We start from the raw sequence: 19,164 nt of genomic DNA on the forward strand, positions 1-19,164 counted from the left end.
ACTTAGCTGTGCTATTCTTGTGTTCCACTGCTTTAAAGAAAGTCACCCCAACTATGTATTTCAGAGCTGTTATGAAAGCCTCTAGGATTGTGACCCTTCAGGGTGAGGTTACACACAAACATGTTGTAGTATTCTGTTGTTGTTGTTGAAGCAGTCCCACTGTTATGTTTCTCTTTATTGGGTAGAGACAGGAAAGTAAGGAGGAGAGAATATGTCAGGAGGTCATGGGCATACGTGTGTACGGCAGTGGTGCTAGACCACTGGAGCAACATCTCAAATAACATTAGCATATTATGCAAAACAGGTCAACAGAAATACAGATTCGACAGACAGGCTAATGCGTACATCTTTATTGCAATAAATTCCTTTGAATTCCTTTTTTTATTTTCACGTTATAATCTGTGTTCTACCAAATATCAAACAATGAATATAAAGCATATTTGCACATCAATGATAGTTCTCTCATTTGTTAGGTCAAATGTTAAACATTTTGGTTATAAAAAATATTCAAACTTTCAGGTGGCAACATTGACAGATACAAAAAATATCTAATATTCTTATAAACTAGAGTGTATCATTCATTTCCAAGGATAACAATATTAACGTATTGTACAACTATTGGCAAATAATGAAAACATAATTTGTCAGTTATTTCATCAATAGCCTCCAATACAATATACTTTATAGTTATGGAATCACTTCAGCAAATATCCAACAAGATAAAAAAAAGAAATGAAGAAATGTGCTCATTGACTGAGGTGGCATCAATGTGGTCCAATAAAACCAAGATCCCATGTGTGTATCTGAGGCATAACTAACATACCATCCATGTAACCCTAAGAATACAGTATAATGCACGTTTTCAACTCTAAATCTGAAAAGTACCTGTCCCTTTTTAATTGGTCATGTGTTGATCTTAAATCAATTGTTCAGGACATTATTACAGGAACTTTATCAGTGACAATAATGTGAAAAAACGAATCTAAGTCCAGTCAGAGTACCAGTATGAAAGAACAACTGCATTACAATAGATTTGTTTGTGTGATAGATTTCTTTCAAGATACAAATTACAGTGAATGACTATTCTGTCCTTAGCTTCCTGGACTAAACTGTTCTGCTTCAAGCAGTGGTGTGTTCCCATCCAGTGTTGCCCCAGCAGCATTACAGCTGGAGATATTTCACATCTTTTCAAATCCGTTTGAGGTCAGAACAGTGACACAGTAACAACGCAATGCTAAACATGCAGAACTGCTGTTCTCCTAGCTGCTTATTCTGTACCATGGCCATTAATACATAACAAGTAGTCCCCAAAATAATAAAAAATAAATTCATTTCATAGATAGCTTCATAAGCTGCATGTCACACTCACTCCTGTCCACACACACACACACACACACACACACACACACACACACACACACACACACACACATCACAGATGAGGTTGTTTATTAATTCATCTGTGCCTGGCGGTAACGGGTGCCTTACACCACTATCGGGCCTTGTAAACATCCTTGCGCCTTCGAAGCTCCTCCAGGACCCGGGCCCGGAACTCAGTCCAGTCCTCGTCCTGGGCCTGCTGGACCCCCAGCGCCTGGTGCAGCTCAGAGGTGTGGATGCGCAGGAACGGGTTGTACTCCTTCTCCTCTCGGATGGTGGAGGGACACTGGAAACACAGGGTTAAATTTAAAAATGTTACATTTACATTTTTGGCATACATTTTTGCCATATACTATATACTGTATATATAGACACTGGAGAACAGAGAGGGGGGCAGTAGAACTCATAGGGGACACAGTAAAGGGGGATAATAAATCATCATAATCATAATAATTCATTGTTTTTATATAGCGCTTTTCCGGGCCTCAAAGACACTGACAATATGGGAAAACACAGAAACAACAAGCAACAGATAACATGAGCACATAGAACACAGAGTCAACGAACGGGGGACAATTGACGCAGCAATGTCCAGGGGGGGAGGAGGGTGGCAGGGTTAGGGGAGATGGTTAGGGGTAGGGGAGGTTGTATGCATGAGAGAACAGGTAGGTTTTGAGGTGGGATTTAAAAGTGGAGAGTGTACACCTTGAGAATTGTACAGTTACTCTACTATAAATACATTAAAAACATTTTGTTTAAGTAATTTTTTCTTCTTCTAGCATTGTAACTGCCAATGGCCCCTGGTCCTAGCATAGATTACTTTTTCTTACGATGACTGACGGATAGATGATTCACTTACTTAGACTAATGTATTTGTTGTAAGTCGCTTTGGATAAAGGCGTCTGCTAAATGCCAAACATGTAAATGTAAACTCTACCCTTGACACTATAATCTAAACATGCCAGCGGTTGTTTTGCATTGGCTTATTCAAGTCATTAACAAAAAAATTACTTGAAATGCGGTCTGAAAAGGCTTCTTCCATTCGTGGTTTTATCGGAAAAGACTTGATCCTGTGCGGGAACAGACTGAAACGCTGCAAACAGCGCTGCTTAGCTGTCAGAGCAGCTTGGATCCGTTCACACCACTGCAGAGGAAGGACTTATCCCTGGCCAGAACTTCCCACCCTGCCCTGTTCCACCGCTCTGATCCAGCATGCTGTTCACCTTTCAAATCTCCCCTCACCAACTTCAAAGACCCGAGCGGCGGGGGGAAAAAGAATCACTCACGGGGGGTGGGTATTTATAGCATCACACACATGGGTCTCATAGACATACGGGGGCCTGTGTGAATCGATTTGCGTCCGTTACACACATTCACCATTGATATGCTGGCAATTTCAGAACCAAATAGACTCTCTGTGCGAGGGGTAGCATATAGAGAGGGAAGAGTCAGAAGGCATTCTGACAGCGTCTGTCCTGTCGGCCACTGATAAGCCTCTCTCCTCCACAGCTCCCAGCCGGGGTACTGAATACCGCAGGGATTTCATGCTAGAAAGGCATAACAATGAGGGATGGATTATTCCGTACCGTGCAGAGCTTCTGACCCCTCTGTTGTAGGACCCACTGATATTTGTTTTCCCGGGCAGCGTTGCGTGGCTCCAGCTCGGCAGCAAACATGAGGTTGTCCTCTGCATACTCATGACCTGGGAGACGGGACGAGACCCACACAGGGAAGACAGACTATATCAGGGTTCCTACAAGTTTCAACAAGTCGAATTTAAGAGCTTTTTAGACCCTTTTTAAGACCTCTTTGAATATCATTGTTGACCTATTCGCGACACTATATGATAGCTTTCTGTCATCCTGCCATAGCTTCGTTTGCCAATAATTTCTCCCAGGGGCAGCGAATTGGCATTTTTTAGGTTCCAGCTTGATTAATTTCCATGTAAATAGATGTGGTCGGACTGATTTCCTTGCAGGACAAGCTAATATCTTTTTTAGACCTAGCACCTCGTTTTATAGGCCTAATAACTGAAACTTGGGGCCTTTTTAGGCCTTATAAATCGGATTGCTGGATTTTGGACTTTAAGGCTTTTTAAGACCAGCGCGGGAACCCTGCACACAGGGAAGACAGACTATAGGTATAACACAGCAGACTCACAGAAATGAAGAAGTCACAGTATTTTTGGGGTTGTAATTGTGATTGTGCAGCCGTTTACAGAACGCTGGGGGGGTAGGGTCGGGGGTAGTGGATAGTGACTTAGGACAGGTGATCAGAAGGTCTTGAGTTCAAATCCCCACCTAGGGAACACCACCACTAGTGTGTCCTTGAGTAAGGCACTTAAGTCCTAAGTTACTCCAGGGAGACTGTCCCTGTAGAGACTGTGCCCCAGTCCCTCTAATTGTAAGTCGCTTCGGATAAAAGCGTCTGTTAAATGGTAAAAATGTAATGTAATGTAATGTAATGTAGATGAGAGGGAGGGGTCCTTACCAGGCCATAAGAGAGTCTCATCACTCAGGGAACCAACTGTGTCAAGAGACGACAGCATTGTTGTGGCACTGCCTTCGAACATCCTCCCTGCGGATATACAAACAATATCAATTCCTAATTAGTGCTAAATTATGTAAAACACTACAAATGATGCTCAAGGCAAACAACAGCATATGCACATATAGATAGAGTGATGAAACACAAGGAGCTTTTAAAAACACTTGAAGCTGCTTTTTAACATGTATGTGGTACATACTCATACTGTATAGGTAAAATGCACAGTAGATTATAAGGATTGGTTTCATGGCTAAATGACCTTGCGTGGTACACTATCAGTCAATGGCCACTTGATATAATCCATGCTGGATTAGCATCCAGATTAACTGAAGCTCTGTTCCTTCAACGTCATCTCTAATCATCCTGTACTGGATGTTATAAGTATGTTACAAGCAATACATCTATAATTTAATTGTGATGGTCATTTACACAACATACCAGACACAATGTAATGAAATACTCAACAACGCAACAATCAAACAATAACAATTAGCAGTGCAACCACACAATAACAAAAGGCAAGGTAAGAAAACAATAACAAGGGCAAAAGCATAAAGTGTCATAGAATGATTGTGTATAGAGTAGAAGAAGAAGAAGAAGAAGAATGTGTTATTTAACATGCCATCAACTTCAACAGTCAATTGTTGGAATTTGGTATTTTTTGCTCTAGGCACAGGGTCAGCCATCGTCAGCACTCCTGGAGCAATTAGGGGTTAAGTGCCTTGCTCAAGGGCACATGCAGCTCCCTCCTGAGGTGGAGATCGAACCAGCGACCTTCCGATTGCTAGCCGGCCTCTCTAACCTCTAGGCGCCTAAAGGCGATACACCTGAGGTTAGCTGAACATCTACCTTCCTTGAATGACATCTCTAAGCGTCATACAGTAGATGTTCTAAGTATGTTATGAGCAATAATAACCATGATGATGGTGTAGAGAGCCTACGGCACGTACCGCATCCAGAGAGGAACACCAGGTCTCCTGAGAAGAGGCTGCTGGGAGCTCCGAAGGCCCGCCCATCCAGGAGGTAGATCATGTGACCCACGGTGTGTCCGGGGGTGAAGAGAGCCTTGAAGGTGAGGCGGCCCACGCTGACAGAGTCTTTGTCTGAGAGTGGGCTGAGAAAACACAACAAAACACAAGAACCTGGGGCTCAGTTGGTAGAGCATGGCGCTAACAACGCTTAGGTTGTGGGTTCGATTCCTGCTGGGACCATATATACTGAAAAATGTATGCAGTCATTAAAATGTAAGTCACTTTGGATAACAGTGTTAGCTAAATGGCATATATTATAAAAGATGTTCATGTTAAGAGTTAGGTTTAATAATAACAATAAAGTTATTTATATAGCACCTTATAAAACAATGTTACAAAGTGCAAACAGATATGCAATAAAAAAAAAATATATATATATATATATATATATATATATATACAGTATATATATATATATATATATATATATATATATATATATATATATATATATATATATATATGTTTCGGTACTTATATATAAGTAGAAACAGACACATTAAATCGAACAAGAGCAGCATCAAAAACTAAACTAAAAATAGTATAGGGGTCGTGAGACACAGCCACGTCACATGACCTCAAGGCAAGACTAACACTCTCTGGACAGCTGTGATGATAACAGGCCCTCTGTGCTCCTCCATATCGTTGAACAAACAGAATTCAGCACGACCAAATAACGTGAGAAATTTGTTTTGTTTTTTTCCACATCATTTACAATTTCCAGCGCGTCAGGACACGTCAGAAGATAGGGTCATGATGATTTACGTAGCTGCGGCCTAAACTTACTGTGTGAGACCAGGAATGTTATCAGTTGCGTTCCCGTAAACACGACAGGCGCTGTGGAGTTTTTTCAGAGTTTTATTGCCCCCACTGTGGTCCCTGTGAACAGAGTACAACATGTCAATACAATAAAATCAGGGTTCCTACAAGTCAAATTTAAGACCTTTTTAGACTTTTTTTTTTTCCTCTTTGAATATAATTTTAGATCTATTCACAACACCATATGTGTCACGACACCATAGCTTTTTGTCATCCTCGAGGTGATGAAATTAGGGATTTCACTGCCATACAGACAAAAAAGGAAGCGAATTGGCATTTTTGGGGGTTCCAGCTTGATTAATTACGCGTAAATAGATGTGGTCGGACTGATTTCCTTGCAGGATCTCATTTGTAAGACCTAGCACCTCATTTTTAGACCGAATAACTGAAATTTGGGACCTTTTAAGGCCTTGTGAATTGGATTGCTGGATTTTAGACTTCACAACTTTTTAAGACCAGCGCGGGAACCCTGTTAAATGTAATTACACATATTTTATTACACCTATTGTCACAAACGACGAAGAGCCATTCAATTCACACAATCAATTAAAAGATACTAAATATTGGTAAGCAAATTCAACCCCATATAAATGTTTACTTTCTGGAGAGGGGGGGGGGGGTCATACATACAATATGATATATATATATATATATATATATATACAGATATTACTACATTCTGAGTAAGTTGCCATGACAACAACTGTATGAAACACTCACCAGTGTTTGTGCGTGCAGAGGATGGCTTCCAACATCACCCCTTCTTCCTCCAGGACTGTCTATAGGGTGACAGGAGGTTCTGGTTAAGCTATTTAAGTTTAAGTTTAAGTTAAGCTACATGTACAGAATTCATCCTATTACCATCCCCATCATCACGCTTGTAGCCAAACCCAACGGTTTAAAACAATACAATGTACAAACCGAAACTAGACCTAGCGTCTGACAACAGTACACATATAGACCTATATAATATAACATGGTAGCAAGCAACTCGAAATGTTGAGAATGTTAAAGCGGCCATGTTGTCAAAAGTCTGATTTATCTGTGTTTTATAGGGTATTTGCACAGAATGAGGTTACGGTAACACAGTGACATTAGTAAGTAAGTAATTAAGTAAGTTAGTACTTACTACTTAGTAAGTAAGTTGACCTTCCCATAAGTATGACAGCAGTTTAAAAAATACACCTCAAATGTTTGTTTGTTTTCCTTGGGTGTTGAAACCCATCACGTACATCAAACGAGGATCTGATTTGAACACACCAACAACCTTTCATCTTTCATATATTCTATATTCTCCACCCTACTCTGGTCCCAGGCAAAGTGACATCCATCACTGTTGGAGAGCACTGGAGAGCTGTCAGCAATGACAAGCAAGAGACACATAAATTGTCCAATGTTTCTATGCATGTCTTTCAAAAGGCCAGTATTTTCTTTCGCCTGCTTTGGCAAAAACATTCGCAATGATCAAATGCCAGTGCAATTTACCGTACGACGTATAAGGAAGACAATGCTATCTTGAAGGATATACATTTGGAAAAAATGAAACGTATGCAGCGGGGATTATATATCTATCAATCATTGTGTCACAGTGTGGGACGGAGGCCAGTGTGGCGCCAGCGACAGCGACGTCCAATCAATGAGAGTGCTGTTCAGAGGAGGAAGTGGCGGTGACAAGATAATGAGGCATTATGGTGGTGTGTCAAAGCCCTTTCAGAGGCCCCGTACATACATCTACACATCTAACAGTGCTGTGGTGTCATGGACCATGTCCTGTTTGTAGGACTGGAGGGACGCACCAAGAACTACACTGATTCTACTGTATTCATCTTCACGAAGCATCTCATGGATGTTATGATAGATGTCAATTTCTACAACAGCATGTTTGGAGACTGGATTCTGATTGGCTAGCAACAGTGGTAAATATCCCAACAACCTTCAGTTCAGACCGCATTTCCAGTATCAATGGGCCTCCCAATCAATCTGATTAAGAACACCTGTGCTGACCTACAATGCAATGGTTGATCTGGTTTATGGGACTATATTCTGTGGCGGAAGGATATATGTATTCTGAAACGATTAATGATTATTATTTTTTATATTATGCGGTGGCTGTTGTAGAAAAGCAATTTAACCATTCGAGGGCGGGGGTTATACAGGGTTTTCCTACTCGGCTTCGCCTCGTGCCACAACCCTGTACCAGTGGTAAATGAGTCCACAACCCCCCTTCCTCATGGTAAATTGCTTACATACCGGTACCATTTCACACAGGGCAGTTGTGACATAGGGCAGATAAGCACTAGCATGCACACATGTGTGCATTTTCATGAGGGGGGGGGGGCACCGCCCACATACATTTAGTGAAACCGTAAACGTTGTAATTATTTCCAAAGATGAGTTGGCTAACATTTTAAATAGAATTAAAAAACACACATCGTCAGTCGCCCACCTGAACCGTCTGGGGGTCTGCAGGGTCGACCACCGCTGCCAGGCTGGAGGCGGTGTCTATGACCAGGTAGCTGTAGTTATCAGACAGGACCGGGATGGGGATGATCTTCACACCTGGGGGGCAGAGAAGGGGGCACCTGTTGTTCAGACATCAACATAGATCTTTTAAAGGAAAAGATGATATTCATCAACTGACATGGGGATGATCTTTACGCCTGTGGGGCAGAATGGGCACCTGTTGTAAGACATCAACACAGATCTTTGTTTAGGGAAAAGATGACATTCATAAAGTGCTTTCAGAAGCATGATCATACCATTGAACTCCACAGGCTGTGGCCTGGAATGTCCAGTGGGAAACTGCTGACGGGCTTTTCTGATCTGTCTCTTGTAGTAAAAGTATCCCAGTTTGGTCCTGGTATATAACGTGTACCTACAAAAAGATCAAAGGTAGGCTAATCAGTAGACACATCATATCTTAAATAATGCTGCTTGAACGCAGTGTAATAATGTATGTCAATGTGATATGATCCTAGCGCAGATACGCTGGATACATACTGGTGGTGGTGCAGTTTTGGAGAGAAAAATAGAAATGCAAATATTTAAACACAGGCTGTTTATTTACACTCCACTTACGCGATCCGGAACAGTGGTTTCTCCGACCGGGCCATGATCGTATTCAGTATGTTCTTAGTGCGCCTGAACCGCAGACACAGACAGAACACACTGCAGAACGACGCCGTGGCGATCAGAGTCACGGACCATTCAGGAAGACCCATGGTGGCGTGGAGCGGAGCGGCTCAAATGACGCGAAAGTCATCAGGGCTGCGTTCGTAAATACGCTCTGGAAATATGATCAGCACTCGCGGAACGCCTCTCGTCCAATCAAATTACTCGGTGCCTTTATGACGTCGGACCCAAGTGTGCGCTCCGGCGCTCTCAGAGCGAGTTGACGAACGCAGCAGCCTACGATGATCATCTTTTCTCGTCTCCTCATGAAAACATGTTTCTCATATTCCGATACTGTCTGATTGATTCCGATACTAAATAATCACATTGACGAATCATAGATCGTGGGATGGTTAATTAAAAGGGGTTTGAATTGGTGTAATTTACGACACAACAAGATTAAAGGAATTCCAGGTGCTTTGTTTATAAGCAGCGACGCCTGCTGGTAGAAGCAGCTACATGAAACAATGAAACAAGTTATTTATAAATGATGTTGATATTTATGCTGATATGCTGATATATCGTAGCTAATTACTTCATGAGTAATTATTATGTATGCCTCGAAGTCAAATGACATGTATTCAACTGTTTATGCTGTGTTGGGATAAATACATTAACTTAAATCGGTTCTCCAGATAATAGAATTTAAAATGTGAGGAATATTACATAATAAAGGCATAGATGCCAGTTCCGAAGTGATATATTGCTATATAGACTGCTGAATTTAAAGACACGGGGTATGGGTCTAATTTCAACTCCAGGAAATGTCCACTGGTGCTGGTACCAACCACGGGTGCGTTCGTAATTTCGCTCTGGAAATCTGATCAGCACTCTTTGAATGCCTCTTGTCCAATCAAATTACTTGGTCCCTTTATGACGTTAAACGCAGTGTGCGCTCCGGCGCTCTCAGAGCGGATTTACGAACGCAGCCCACATGAACGGACCGACCAGTCCCACCCGCAAACACTTTCCTAAATTCCCATCAGTCCCTAGAAGCCCAAGCAATACATATCTCAGTACCATCTATCGGTGAGTATTGACTATAGTTCTTAATCTCGTCACTATCGAACTCAAATGGTAAATTGTCATCCTCTAATGAGGTAGTAAAGTTATGGTTTTTAGGACAGGTGCAAACCGGGAGAGAATGGAAAGTGTACTGACTAATGCTGATAAAGTTACAACGTTTTTCTCAAGGTCATCGTTCACAGTTAGTTGAGGTTACAACATTGATTAGACAAAATGACATTTAGCTTTTGGCATAACCATTATGGAATACCAGCCTGTTATTACAAGCACCTGCTTCCCTGTGTGGTGTGTTACTACAAAGGTACAAAGGATTCCAGTGTTTCATGCATGTTTAAACCTCAAAGTCTGTGAAAGCACTGGCATACACTCATTCTGACACGTTGCCGTTTTCTAAACCGCCTCATCCATTTATGTGTTTTAAAGGTGCCCATATCCTGCACCATAATGTCCAAATCAGATTTCCCTCCAAGCTATGAAGATGCCCTACATGTGCCCAAGGGTGGCCCCCACCCGCCACAGCAGTCAGGGTTTGGGTACCCTGGGTATGGTGGTCCACCCCAAGCCCCTGCCTATGGTTCTGGCTCGGGTATGTACCCTGCCCAGTCCTCCCAGTACCCGGGACATGTAGGCTTCTACCCCCCGTCTGGAGCGAGAGCAGGCCAGGACTACCATCCATCTGGGATGCCCACCGTCATGGGCTCCGTACCACCAGGGATGCCCAGCTACAACCCAGGTTCTGGAGCGATATATACAATAACACTGGATTTGACCTGTGAAAGATGTGCTATTACATTTTGTGGACATTGTGTGCATCTATTAATTACATTTTCTATTATCTGTACTTATCATTAGTTGTTTAATTTGGCTATTTAGGTTTAAGTGCACACCAGTGCTAAATCATCAACATACTAGACAGCATTATTTGCTGAAATTGGAGAAACTCCAGGGTAGCTACAGGGGTGAAATGGCACCCTCTCTGACCCTCTCTGACATTTTCTCGGGGAAAAGAGAACACAGCTCTCCTCAGATCTCAATCGTTGATTTTTTTCAAAACCGCCTACGGTTTGCACTGATATTGTGCAATTCCTTGTGCATGAATACTGTAGAAGCAACAGCAGTAACTCCTGGTGTGTCTCTGCAGGGGAGATGGAGGGCTTCGCTTCCCCTACTGCATGGGACAGCACTTCCATTCGTCATGCATTCATCCGAAAAGTAAGAGGCCTGAAGAGTTGCTTTTTTACTATATAAAAAAAATGTGGTTTGGACTGCGAGATGTATGATTGCACCAAACCGATAGGTATTAACAGAAGCAAGTATTAGTCTACTATAAGTAATATAATATAACTATAAGTAACATTTTTTTTTAAAGTTATTATTCCATTATTCTAGCATTGTGACTACCAATAGTCCCTGGTCCTAGCATATATTTGATTTTCTTATGATGACTGATGTATAAATGATTCACTTACTTAGACAAATGTACTTGTTGTAAGTCACTCTGGATAAAGGCGTCTGCTAAATGTGTAAAATGTAAATGTAAGTATTAGAAGAGTATGGCTCTGAGAGTGTACGCTGTCTGTGTATAGATATACTTACTTAATGAGGGGGTGGATAGCTTCAAATGAGCGTCATTGCATGATATCCATGTAATAATATAATAATAATAATAATAATAATAATAATAATAATAATAATATATGTCATTTAGCTGACGCTTTTATCCAAAGTGACTTACATTGCAGTGAGTGCATACATGTTTCAGTATATATGGTCCCAGCAGGAATCGAACCCACAACCTAAGCGTTGTTAGTAGCATGCTCTACCAGCTGAGCCCCAGAGAAGCATGCCCACTTTGACCTTCTGCTTTGTTTTGACTGGACACGTGTTGTGTGTTGGGACAGGTCTACCTCATCCTGTCCGCCCAGCTGTTCGTCACGGTCTCCATCGTAGCCGTGTTTACCTTTGTGTAAGTGTCCAACATGTTACACTCTGTCTGACGTCACATCAGTGTGAGGCCTGGACTAAACCTATATGGATATTTTTCTAAACGCAAATTTTTGTTGTACAATTGGGCTTCTCAACCATACGAACATGGCGTTTTCACTCACATAAACTGAGATTTCTCCAAACTGATAAAAAAGTGAAGAAATAAAAAAATATCAGATTGAGTGGATCAGTGTGATAAGTTAAACGGAGCTGGTGTTGATGCAATGACGTTAAGGGTCAAGCCGTTCACACATGTGCATTGAAGCAAAACGGTTGTCAACAGCAACAATGGCTCAACTTCATTGTCGGTCCACACAAAAGAATCAGTTTTTGCTTTCTTCTTGGTCGCCATAACTTGCTTTTCTGTCTGTTTTGTACTTTTCTTTTTTGTCTGTTTCAAAGAGTTTCGTCTGTTTACGTTTTGAGTCACTGCCCAGTTTGATTACAACTTACTGTGCATGCCCATAATGTTCGATCGGGCGATCGTGTTCAGTTTTGGCTCTTCGACATTTTTTTGGTTTTTTAAACGAGGATGAAAATATCCGCTTAAAAAAATATCCATATACGTGTAGTCCAAGCCTTATAAATATCCATATACGTGTAGTCCAGGCCTTATAAATATCCATATACGTGTAGTCCAAGCCTTATAAATATCCATATACGTGTAGTCCAAGCCTTATAAATATCCATATACGTGTAGTCCAAGCCTTATAAATATCCATATACGTGTAGTCCCAGCCTTATAAATATCCATATACGTGTAGTCCCAGCCTTATAAATATCCATATACGTGTAGTCCAAGCCTTATAAATATCCATATATGTGTAGTCCAAGCCTTATAAATATCCATATATGTGTAGTCCAAGCCTTATAAATATCCATATATGTGTAGTCCAAGCCTTATAAATATCCATATATGTGTAGTCCAAGCCTTATAAATATCCATATATGTGTAGTCCAAGCCTTATAAATATCCATATATGTGTAGTCCAAGCCTTATAAATATCCATATACGTGTAGTCCAGGCCTTATAAATATCCATATATGTGTAGTCCAAGCCTCGGATTCAGATTCAGTTTAATTGTCATTGGCAGAGTACAAGTACAGAGACCACATCTAGATAGAGAGCGAGCACAGAGAGTACAGAGAGCATCTAGTGTTTCTGTTAAACTTTGTGTTTAATTCTAACATACATCATGCTAACATACTTCCTACATTACAGGGATCCAGTGCGTATGTTTGTCATCCAAAACCCTGCCATCTATTGGGCATCATTGTAAGTACTTAGAGAGTATATTCCTTACGGAATAATCATTAAATTTTCAAAGGTTTTTTTGTGTTTTTTTGTATTTTTGACATGTATTACTAATGTAATACTAATGTTTCCCCCCCACAGTGCTATTTACTTTGTAATTTACATTGTGCTTGTCTGCTGCAAAGGGCCACGGTAAGTTACTCTATGCCATCTTCATATAAACAACGTACTATAGTACAGTATGAAACATCAGGGAATAATCCTTATCTTTTGGTTTGAATCATCGTTGTTTAGGAGACGCTTCCCATGGAATCTAATTCTGTTGGCTATTTTTGTAAGTAATTCTAAAATACTTACCCTTGGAATAGGTTGTCCTGTAGTCTCAGATCTGATTCTGTACGCTCTTAATCCAACTCCTCTGACTGTTATTGTATGTGTTTACTGTGTGTGACAGTAATTGTCTGAGGATTTGGCTAAAGCTATATAGATAGATACTATAGATGTTGGTCCAGACTGAAGGTATGTCATTACTGTAGGAAATCTGGAAGAGGGTCAGATGAACTTTCATTCATTGGCTTACTTTTTACCTTTTTAGACGCTGGCTATGTCATACATGACCGGAGCAATATCAAGGTTTGTTCAGGATTCTAATGTTCTTACTGCAGTTAACTTCTAACACCATAGATTATGCTCACGCTATGCAGTGCAGTTTTAGCTTTTATTTCATCACTCAAAAATATTCTGTATTTCTTGCAGCTACTATGAAACCAAGTCAGTGTTCCTGGCCATTGGTATAACTGCGATAGTGTGTGTAGCTGTCACTGTCTTCTGCTTTCAGACGAAGGTGGGTCTATGTAAGACGGCCATGTCAGGACCTAGCTTTGAGATTGAGATTGAGATAACGTTTATTGCCACTATGCGTTACACATATAGGAATTTGCTTCGTCACCACAGCAAGTGCGTTTATACTTTTTTCACATATCAAAAAACAGGACAACACAACAACAACACAGGACAGACAACAGTGCATTGGATAGTGCGGTATAAAGTAAAGTGCAGTGCAGAGTTTTTTTTTACAGAGTCCAGTTCAGTCCTGGGCAGACTTGGGGGCGGGGGGGGGGGGGAAGCCAGAGTCATTTAACAGCCTGGCGGCTGAGGGGTAGAAGCTGAGCCTGTGGCGGGCCTTAAGTGCCTTAGGCAGCCGCAACCTTCTTCCAGAGGGAAGCAGGGTGAGGAGGCCGTGGCCGGGGTGGAAGGGGTCAGCCATGATCTTCCTTGCCCTCCTCAGAGCCCTGGTGTCATGCAGGGAGTTGAGGGAGGGCAAGGGACAGCCGATCACCCTCTCTGCTGAACGTCGCACCCGCTGCAACTTGGCCTTGTCCTTGGTCGTTGCAGCAGGGAACCAGGTGATGATGGAGTGGGTGAGGATGGATTCTATGATGGCCGTGTAGAACTGGACCATCATGGACCTCGGCAGCCTGAGTTTCCTCAGCTGCCGGAGGAAGAACATCCTCTTCTGGGCCTTCTTTGTGAGGACCTCGGTGTTCTGCTCCCACTTTAGGTCCCGGGAGATGGTCATGCCTAGAAAGCGGCATGACTCCACGGAGGCCACCGGGGTACCTCCCAGCGTGATGGGAGGGGGCAGGGCTGCTTTCCTTCGGAAGTCCACCACCATCTCCACTGTTTTTAGAGCATTTAGCTCCAGATTGTTTAAGCTGCACCATCTCTGCAGCCCCTCGATCTCACCCCTGTAGGCAGATTCGTCCCCCCCGGAGATGAGGCCCACCAGGGTGGTGTCGTCTGCAAACTTCAGGAGCTTGACCGAGGGGTGGCGGGAGACACAGCTGTTGGTGTAGAGGGAGAATAGTGCTGGAGACAGGACGCAGCCCTGCGGGGAGCCCGTGCTGGTGGTCCTGGAGCTGGAAATGCTCTTCCCCAGCTTCACCCGCTGAGACCTGTCAGTCAGGAAGTCCGTGATCCACCTGCAGGTGGAGACCGGCACCTGCAGCAGGGATAGCTGGTGCTCCAGGATGTGTGGGAGGATCGTGTTGAAGGCCGAGCTGAAGTCCACGAACAGGATCCTGGCGTAGTTGCCTGCAGTGTCTAGGTGTTCTAGTACGTAGTGCAGAGCCATGTTCACGGCGTCCTCCGTGGATCTATTGGCTCTGTACGCGAACTGCAGGGGGTCCAGCACAGGATCCGTGATGAGCTTCAGGTAGGCCAGGACAAGGCGCTCCAGGACCTTCATGACGACGGAGGTCAGAGCGACGGGTCTGTAGTCGTTGAGGCCTGTGACCTTGGCCTTCTTGGGGACGGGGATGATGGTTGATGCCTTGAAGCACGCTGGGACGTGACACAGCTCCAGCGAGGCGTTGAAGATGTTGGTGAACACCGGGGCCAGCTGGTCGGCGCAGTGCTTCAAGACAGAGGGAGAGACGGAATCCGGACCAGCTGCCTTCCGGGGATTCTGCCTCTTAAACAGTCTGTTTACCTCTCGCACTGTGACAGAGAGAGGGGGTGGGGAAGGGGGGGTGGGGGTGGGCGGGGCGGGTGAGGAGGGGGGAGGGAGGGGGGGGGGAGGGGGGAGGGTGGGGGTAGCAGGAGGGACATTGGCCCCCCTGGGGGACGGGGGTGGTGGTTGTAGCCGGGGGGTGTGGAGGGAGAGGGCGGGGGTGGGCGGGAACCTCTCTTTCTCAAACCTACAATAGAACTCGTTCAGCTCGTTAGCGAGGGGGAGGTTGTCGGACATCAGCGGGGACCTGGGTTTGTAGTTGGTGATGGTCTTTAGGCCTTTCCAGACGGAGGCGGAATCACCCTCAGAGAGCTGTTTCTGCAGCTTCTCCGAAAAGCGATGCTTCGCCTCCTTCACCGCTTTGGCGAACCTGTACTTGGCCTGCTTGACCCGGTCCACGTCCCCACTGCGCCTAGCCACCTCCTTCTCTGACCTCAGACGCCTGAGTTGGGATGAAAACCAGGGCTTGTCGTTGTTGAAGGACTTCCTGGAGCGGAGGGGGACACACACCTCCTCGCCAAGGCTGATAAATGATGTAACAGTGTCTGTGTAAACATCCAGATTGTTACCAGCCTCTGGCCCCGCCCACTCCACCAAGTCCTGGTCACAGCCTGCACTCTCCAACCAGGCGCAGAGTCGCTCACATGCCTCACTGGACCACACCCTGAATCGCCGTACAACAGGTTTAGACAGTTTTAACCTCTGCCTGTAGCGAGGGATCAGGTGTATGAGGATGTGGTCACTGTAGCCCAGTGCAGCACGGGGGACAGAATGGTAGGCTTGACGAGCTGTACAGTAGCAATGGTCCAGGTCTTAGCTTCCTAAGGCCTGTGAGAGTCTGTCTTTGTTGTTGTTGCAGTGTCAAATGACTGCTTTGTCTAGGATTACAATGGGGAACTGTGTTTTAAATATTCATGGCATTTGGTGTAAGATCTAATGTGACTCCACTTATGAAACCTATTTTATAAGTGACAATATTTTGTTTTGATTGTTTTACTGTATGAATGAATTTATTAGACAGTTTTAAAAATATGTGTACAGCTGAATCATTACTATTTATCTGACTGAAACAGATACCATTACCTACCTATAATGTACTGCTGTTATATCATCTCTTCTATGGATTTCTATATTGTTGTAGTCATGTTTCATTCCGTTTCACACATACTCTCTGAAACGTCCTAACTGTCTGACTGTCTTACAGGTGGATTTCACTTCCTGTGGGGGACTCTTCTGTGTCCTTGGTGTTGTTGTTATGGTTACGGGGATCATAACAGCCATAGTGCTCTCGTACCAATATGTAGGTACCTCTATTCACACATTCATATACTATGACAGGGTCGCATAATATGTGAAACGTTATATTCATTGTACATCCTTTTCCCGTCCTTTTCAACAAGAGGTTATATCCCCTACTCAGTACTAAAGGAGGCAGGGTGCTAGCTAATACAGTACGTACTAAAAAATAAGGTCAAAGTCGTGCACTCTTGTAAAGTCACAAGAGAGAAGTATAAAAAGATTTCTGCTTCATTTTGACCATGGCTGAACTCAAAATCCCGGAGGTAGATTTACCCCCTAGCCCCCCTAGCCCCCCCCCCCCACCCAGCCCCCTCCACCCCCCCACCCAGCCCCCCCCTAGCCCCCTCCACCCCCCCAACAGGAGAAACCACCCCCCTGTTCCACTCAGGACTTCAACTTAGCTTTTGCACCACTGCTGTTTTGCACACTGTACATATATATATGTATACCCTAACTGTACATATACCCTAACTGTACATATACCCTAACTGTACATACTGTATTGATATCCATTTCCCTTATTCTGTACATATCATACTGCACATATCTTAACTGTACATATCTTCGCCCTTGTCTGTACATATCACACTGTAGCTACATATATCTGTCAATACTTTTATGGATTTTGCACTATTGCATCTGGTTAGATGCCAAACTGCGTTTCGCTGTCATTGTACTTGTTCTCTGTCAATGACAATTAAAGTGAATGTGTCTGGGTCTGAGACCAGGCAGTCATCAGCCTGTCTGTCCCTGGTGGATGTGATTCACTCAGAGAAAGTCGTCTCCTCTCATCCAACAGGTCCCCTGGCTACACATGCTTTATGCCGCGCTGGGGGCTATCGTTTACACTCTGGTGAGTTCCGGCCTCTCATACACCCATTCACACACACACATTCACACACCAATGGCGGCAAGCTACCATGCAAGGAGCTGGCTCACTCACTGGGAGCAATTTTAGGGTTCAGTGTCTTGCCCAAGGACACTTCGACATGTGGCCAGCCGGGGCTCGAACCGCTGATCTGCCGACTCTACCTCCTGCGCCACAGCCGACCCCTAGAAATGTCTCAGCATATAGCCTATACAGTACCAGTCAAAAGTTTGGACACACTTCCCCAGTCAATTGATATATATATATATATTTCATTTTATTGGACAGATACAGGAAAGTAAAGAGAGAGGGCATGCCAGCAAGGGCATGGGCCCGGATTCGAACCCCTGCCGACATGGGCATATGTGTGCACTGTAGACCGCAGTGTATATTCGAGGGGATTGGAGAAATCCCCATTGCTCTTGAACTACCGGTATGAAATTCTAATCGTCGTTTTTTTTTTCTTCTTCTAGTTTTTAGCGTACAACACCCAGCTGCTCATCGGAAACCGCGAGCTCTCCCTCAGCCCAGAGGAGTACGTCTTCGGAGCGCTGTCCCTCTATACGGACATCGTCCAGATTTTCATCTTCCTTCTACAGATCGTTGGAGCTTCCACAGAGTAAAAAAAATTGAGGATAGTATCCAGTGTGGGATAACCACATACATTATACAGTATTTATTCACTGCAATCAACCGATTGAAAGCAGTAGAATTGTGATGTCTATCATGTGACCTGTTAACATTACTCTCTGCTGCTAGCTTACATTGTTTATGCCATCAATTTAACTTTCGGCAACCTTATGAGAGTATGCCCCAGTGATGTGAAGCATACATTACAGTCTTTTCTGCACTTTAAATCAACATATGTGTTTTATTATGCCAGTGAGGCACATAACCTCTTAAAATGAGTTGTTACCCTTCTGCCAAGCTTTTCTGCATTTTTCAGTGTGTACAAGAAACGGAACGATGCTGTCTTTGCTATGATGCTATGTGCACCCACGCTTGACTGAATAACATTTGATTTTACACATCTTTCAAAGCTATTACACCACTGAGCATGAGAAGGTACTTATGTTTTCATGACTTATGAATGTGTACAGTAAAGTATCATTAAAGTGTCACTGTCTATTTATTCTATGTGCTGATGTACATGAATCAAAGCAGATTGTCTGTTCCCCAGTAGCAGCCAGCAGTATTACAAGTAGAGTTCAGGAGAATACTTCCTGCTTCCATGTATCTGTACTCATACTGGGTACCTTCATACTGAACT

At 43.5% G+C, this 19,164-nt stretch overlaps 2 protein-coding genes across 2 annotated transcripts; one reads left to right on the plus strand and one right to left on the minus strand.

The window, feature by feature from the left end:
* Nucleotides 1-468: 468 nt before the first annotated feature.
* On the minus strand, nt 469-8,998 carry pnkd (PNKD metallo-beta-lactamase domain containing; the record flags this gene model as incomplete). The annotated part of the gene is made up of 9 exons (XM_080535505.1): nt 469-1,666; nt 2,967-3,082; nt 3,871-3,957; nt 4,878-5,041; nt 5,745-5,837; nt 6,498-6,556; nt 8,224-8,336; nt 8,537-8,652; nt 8,856-8,998. The coding sequence occupies 9 exons, from the start codon at nt 8,996-8,998 to the stop codon at nt 1,493-1,495; spliced, it is 1,065 nt and encodes a 354-aa protein (XP_080391631.1). The 3' UTR covers nt 469-1,492.
* A 1,420-nt stretch (nt 8,999-10,418) lies between these two features.
* Nucleotides 10,419-18,517, plus strand: LOC308162547 (protein lifeguard 3; the record flags this gene model as incomplete). The annotated part of the gene is made up of 11 exons (XM_080536693.1): nt 10,419-10,707; nt 11,116-11,186; nt 11,876-11,940; nt 13,183-13,236; nt 13,357-13,407; nt 13,510-13,549; nt 13,811-13,848; nt 13,972-14,059; nt 16,932-17,027; nt 17,826-17,879; nt 18,368-18,517. The coding sequence occupies 11 exons, from the start codon at nt 10,419-10,421 to the stop codon at nt 18,515-18,517; spliced, it is 996 nt and encodes a 331-aa protein (XP_080392819.1).
* Nucleotides 18,518-19,164: the final 647 nt, after the last annotated feature.

The sequence above is a fragment of the Nansenia antarctica genome (genome assembly GCF_963989245.1).
Source record: "Nansenia antarctica genome assembly, chromosome: 7".
Classification (NCBI taxonomy): domain Eukaryota; kingdom Metazoa; phylum Chordata; class Actinopteri; order Argentiniformes; family Microstomatidae; genus Nansenia; species Nansenia antarctica.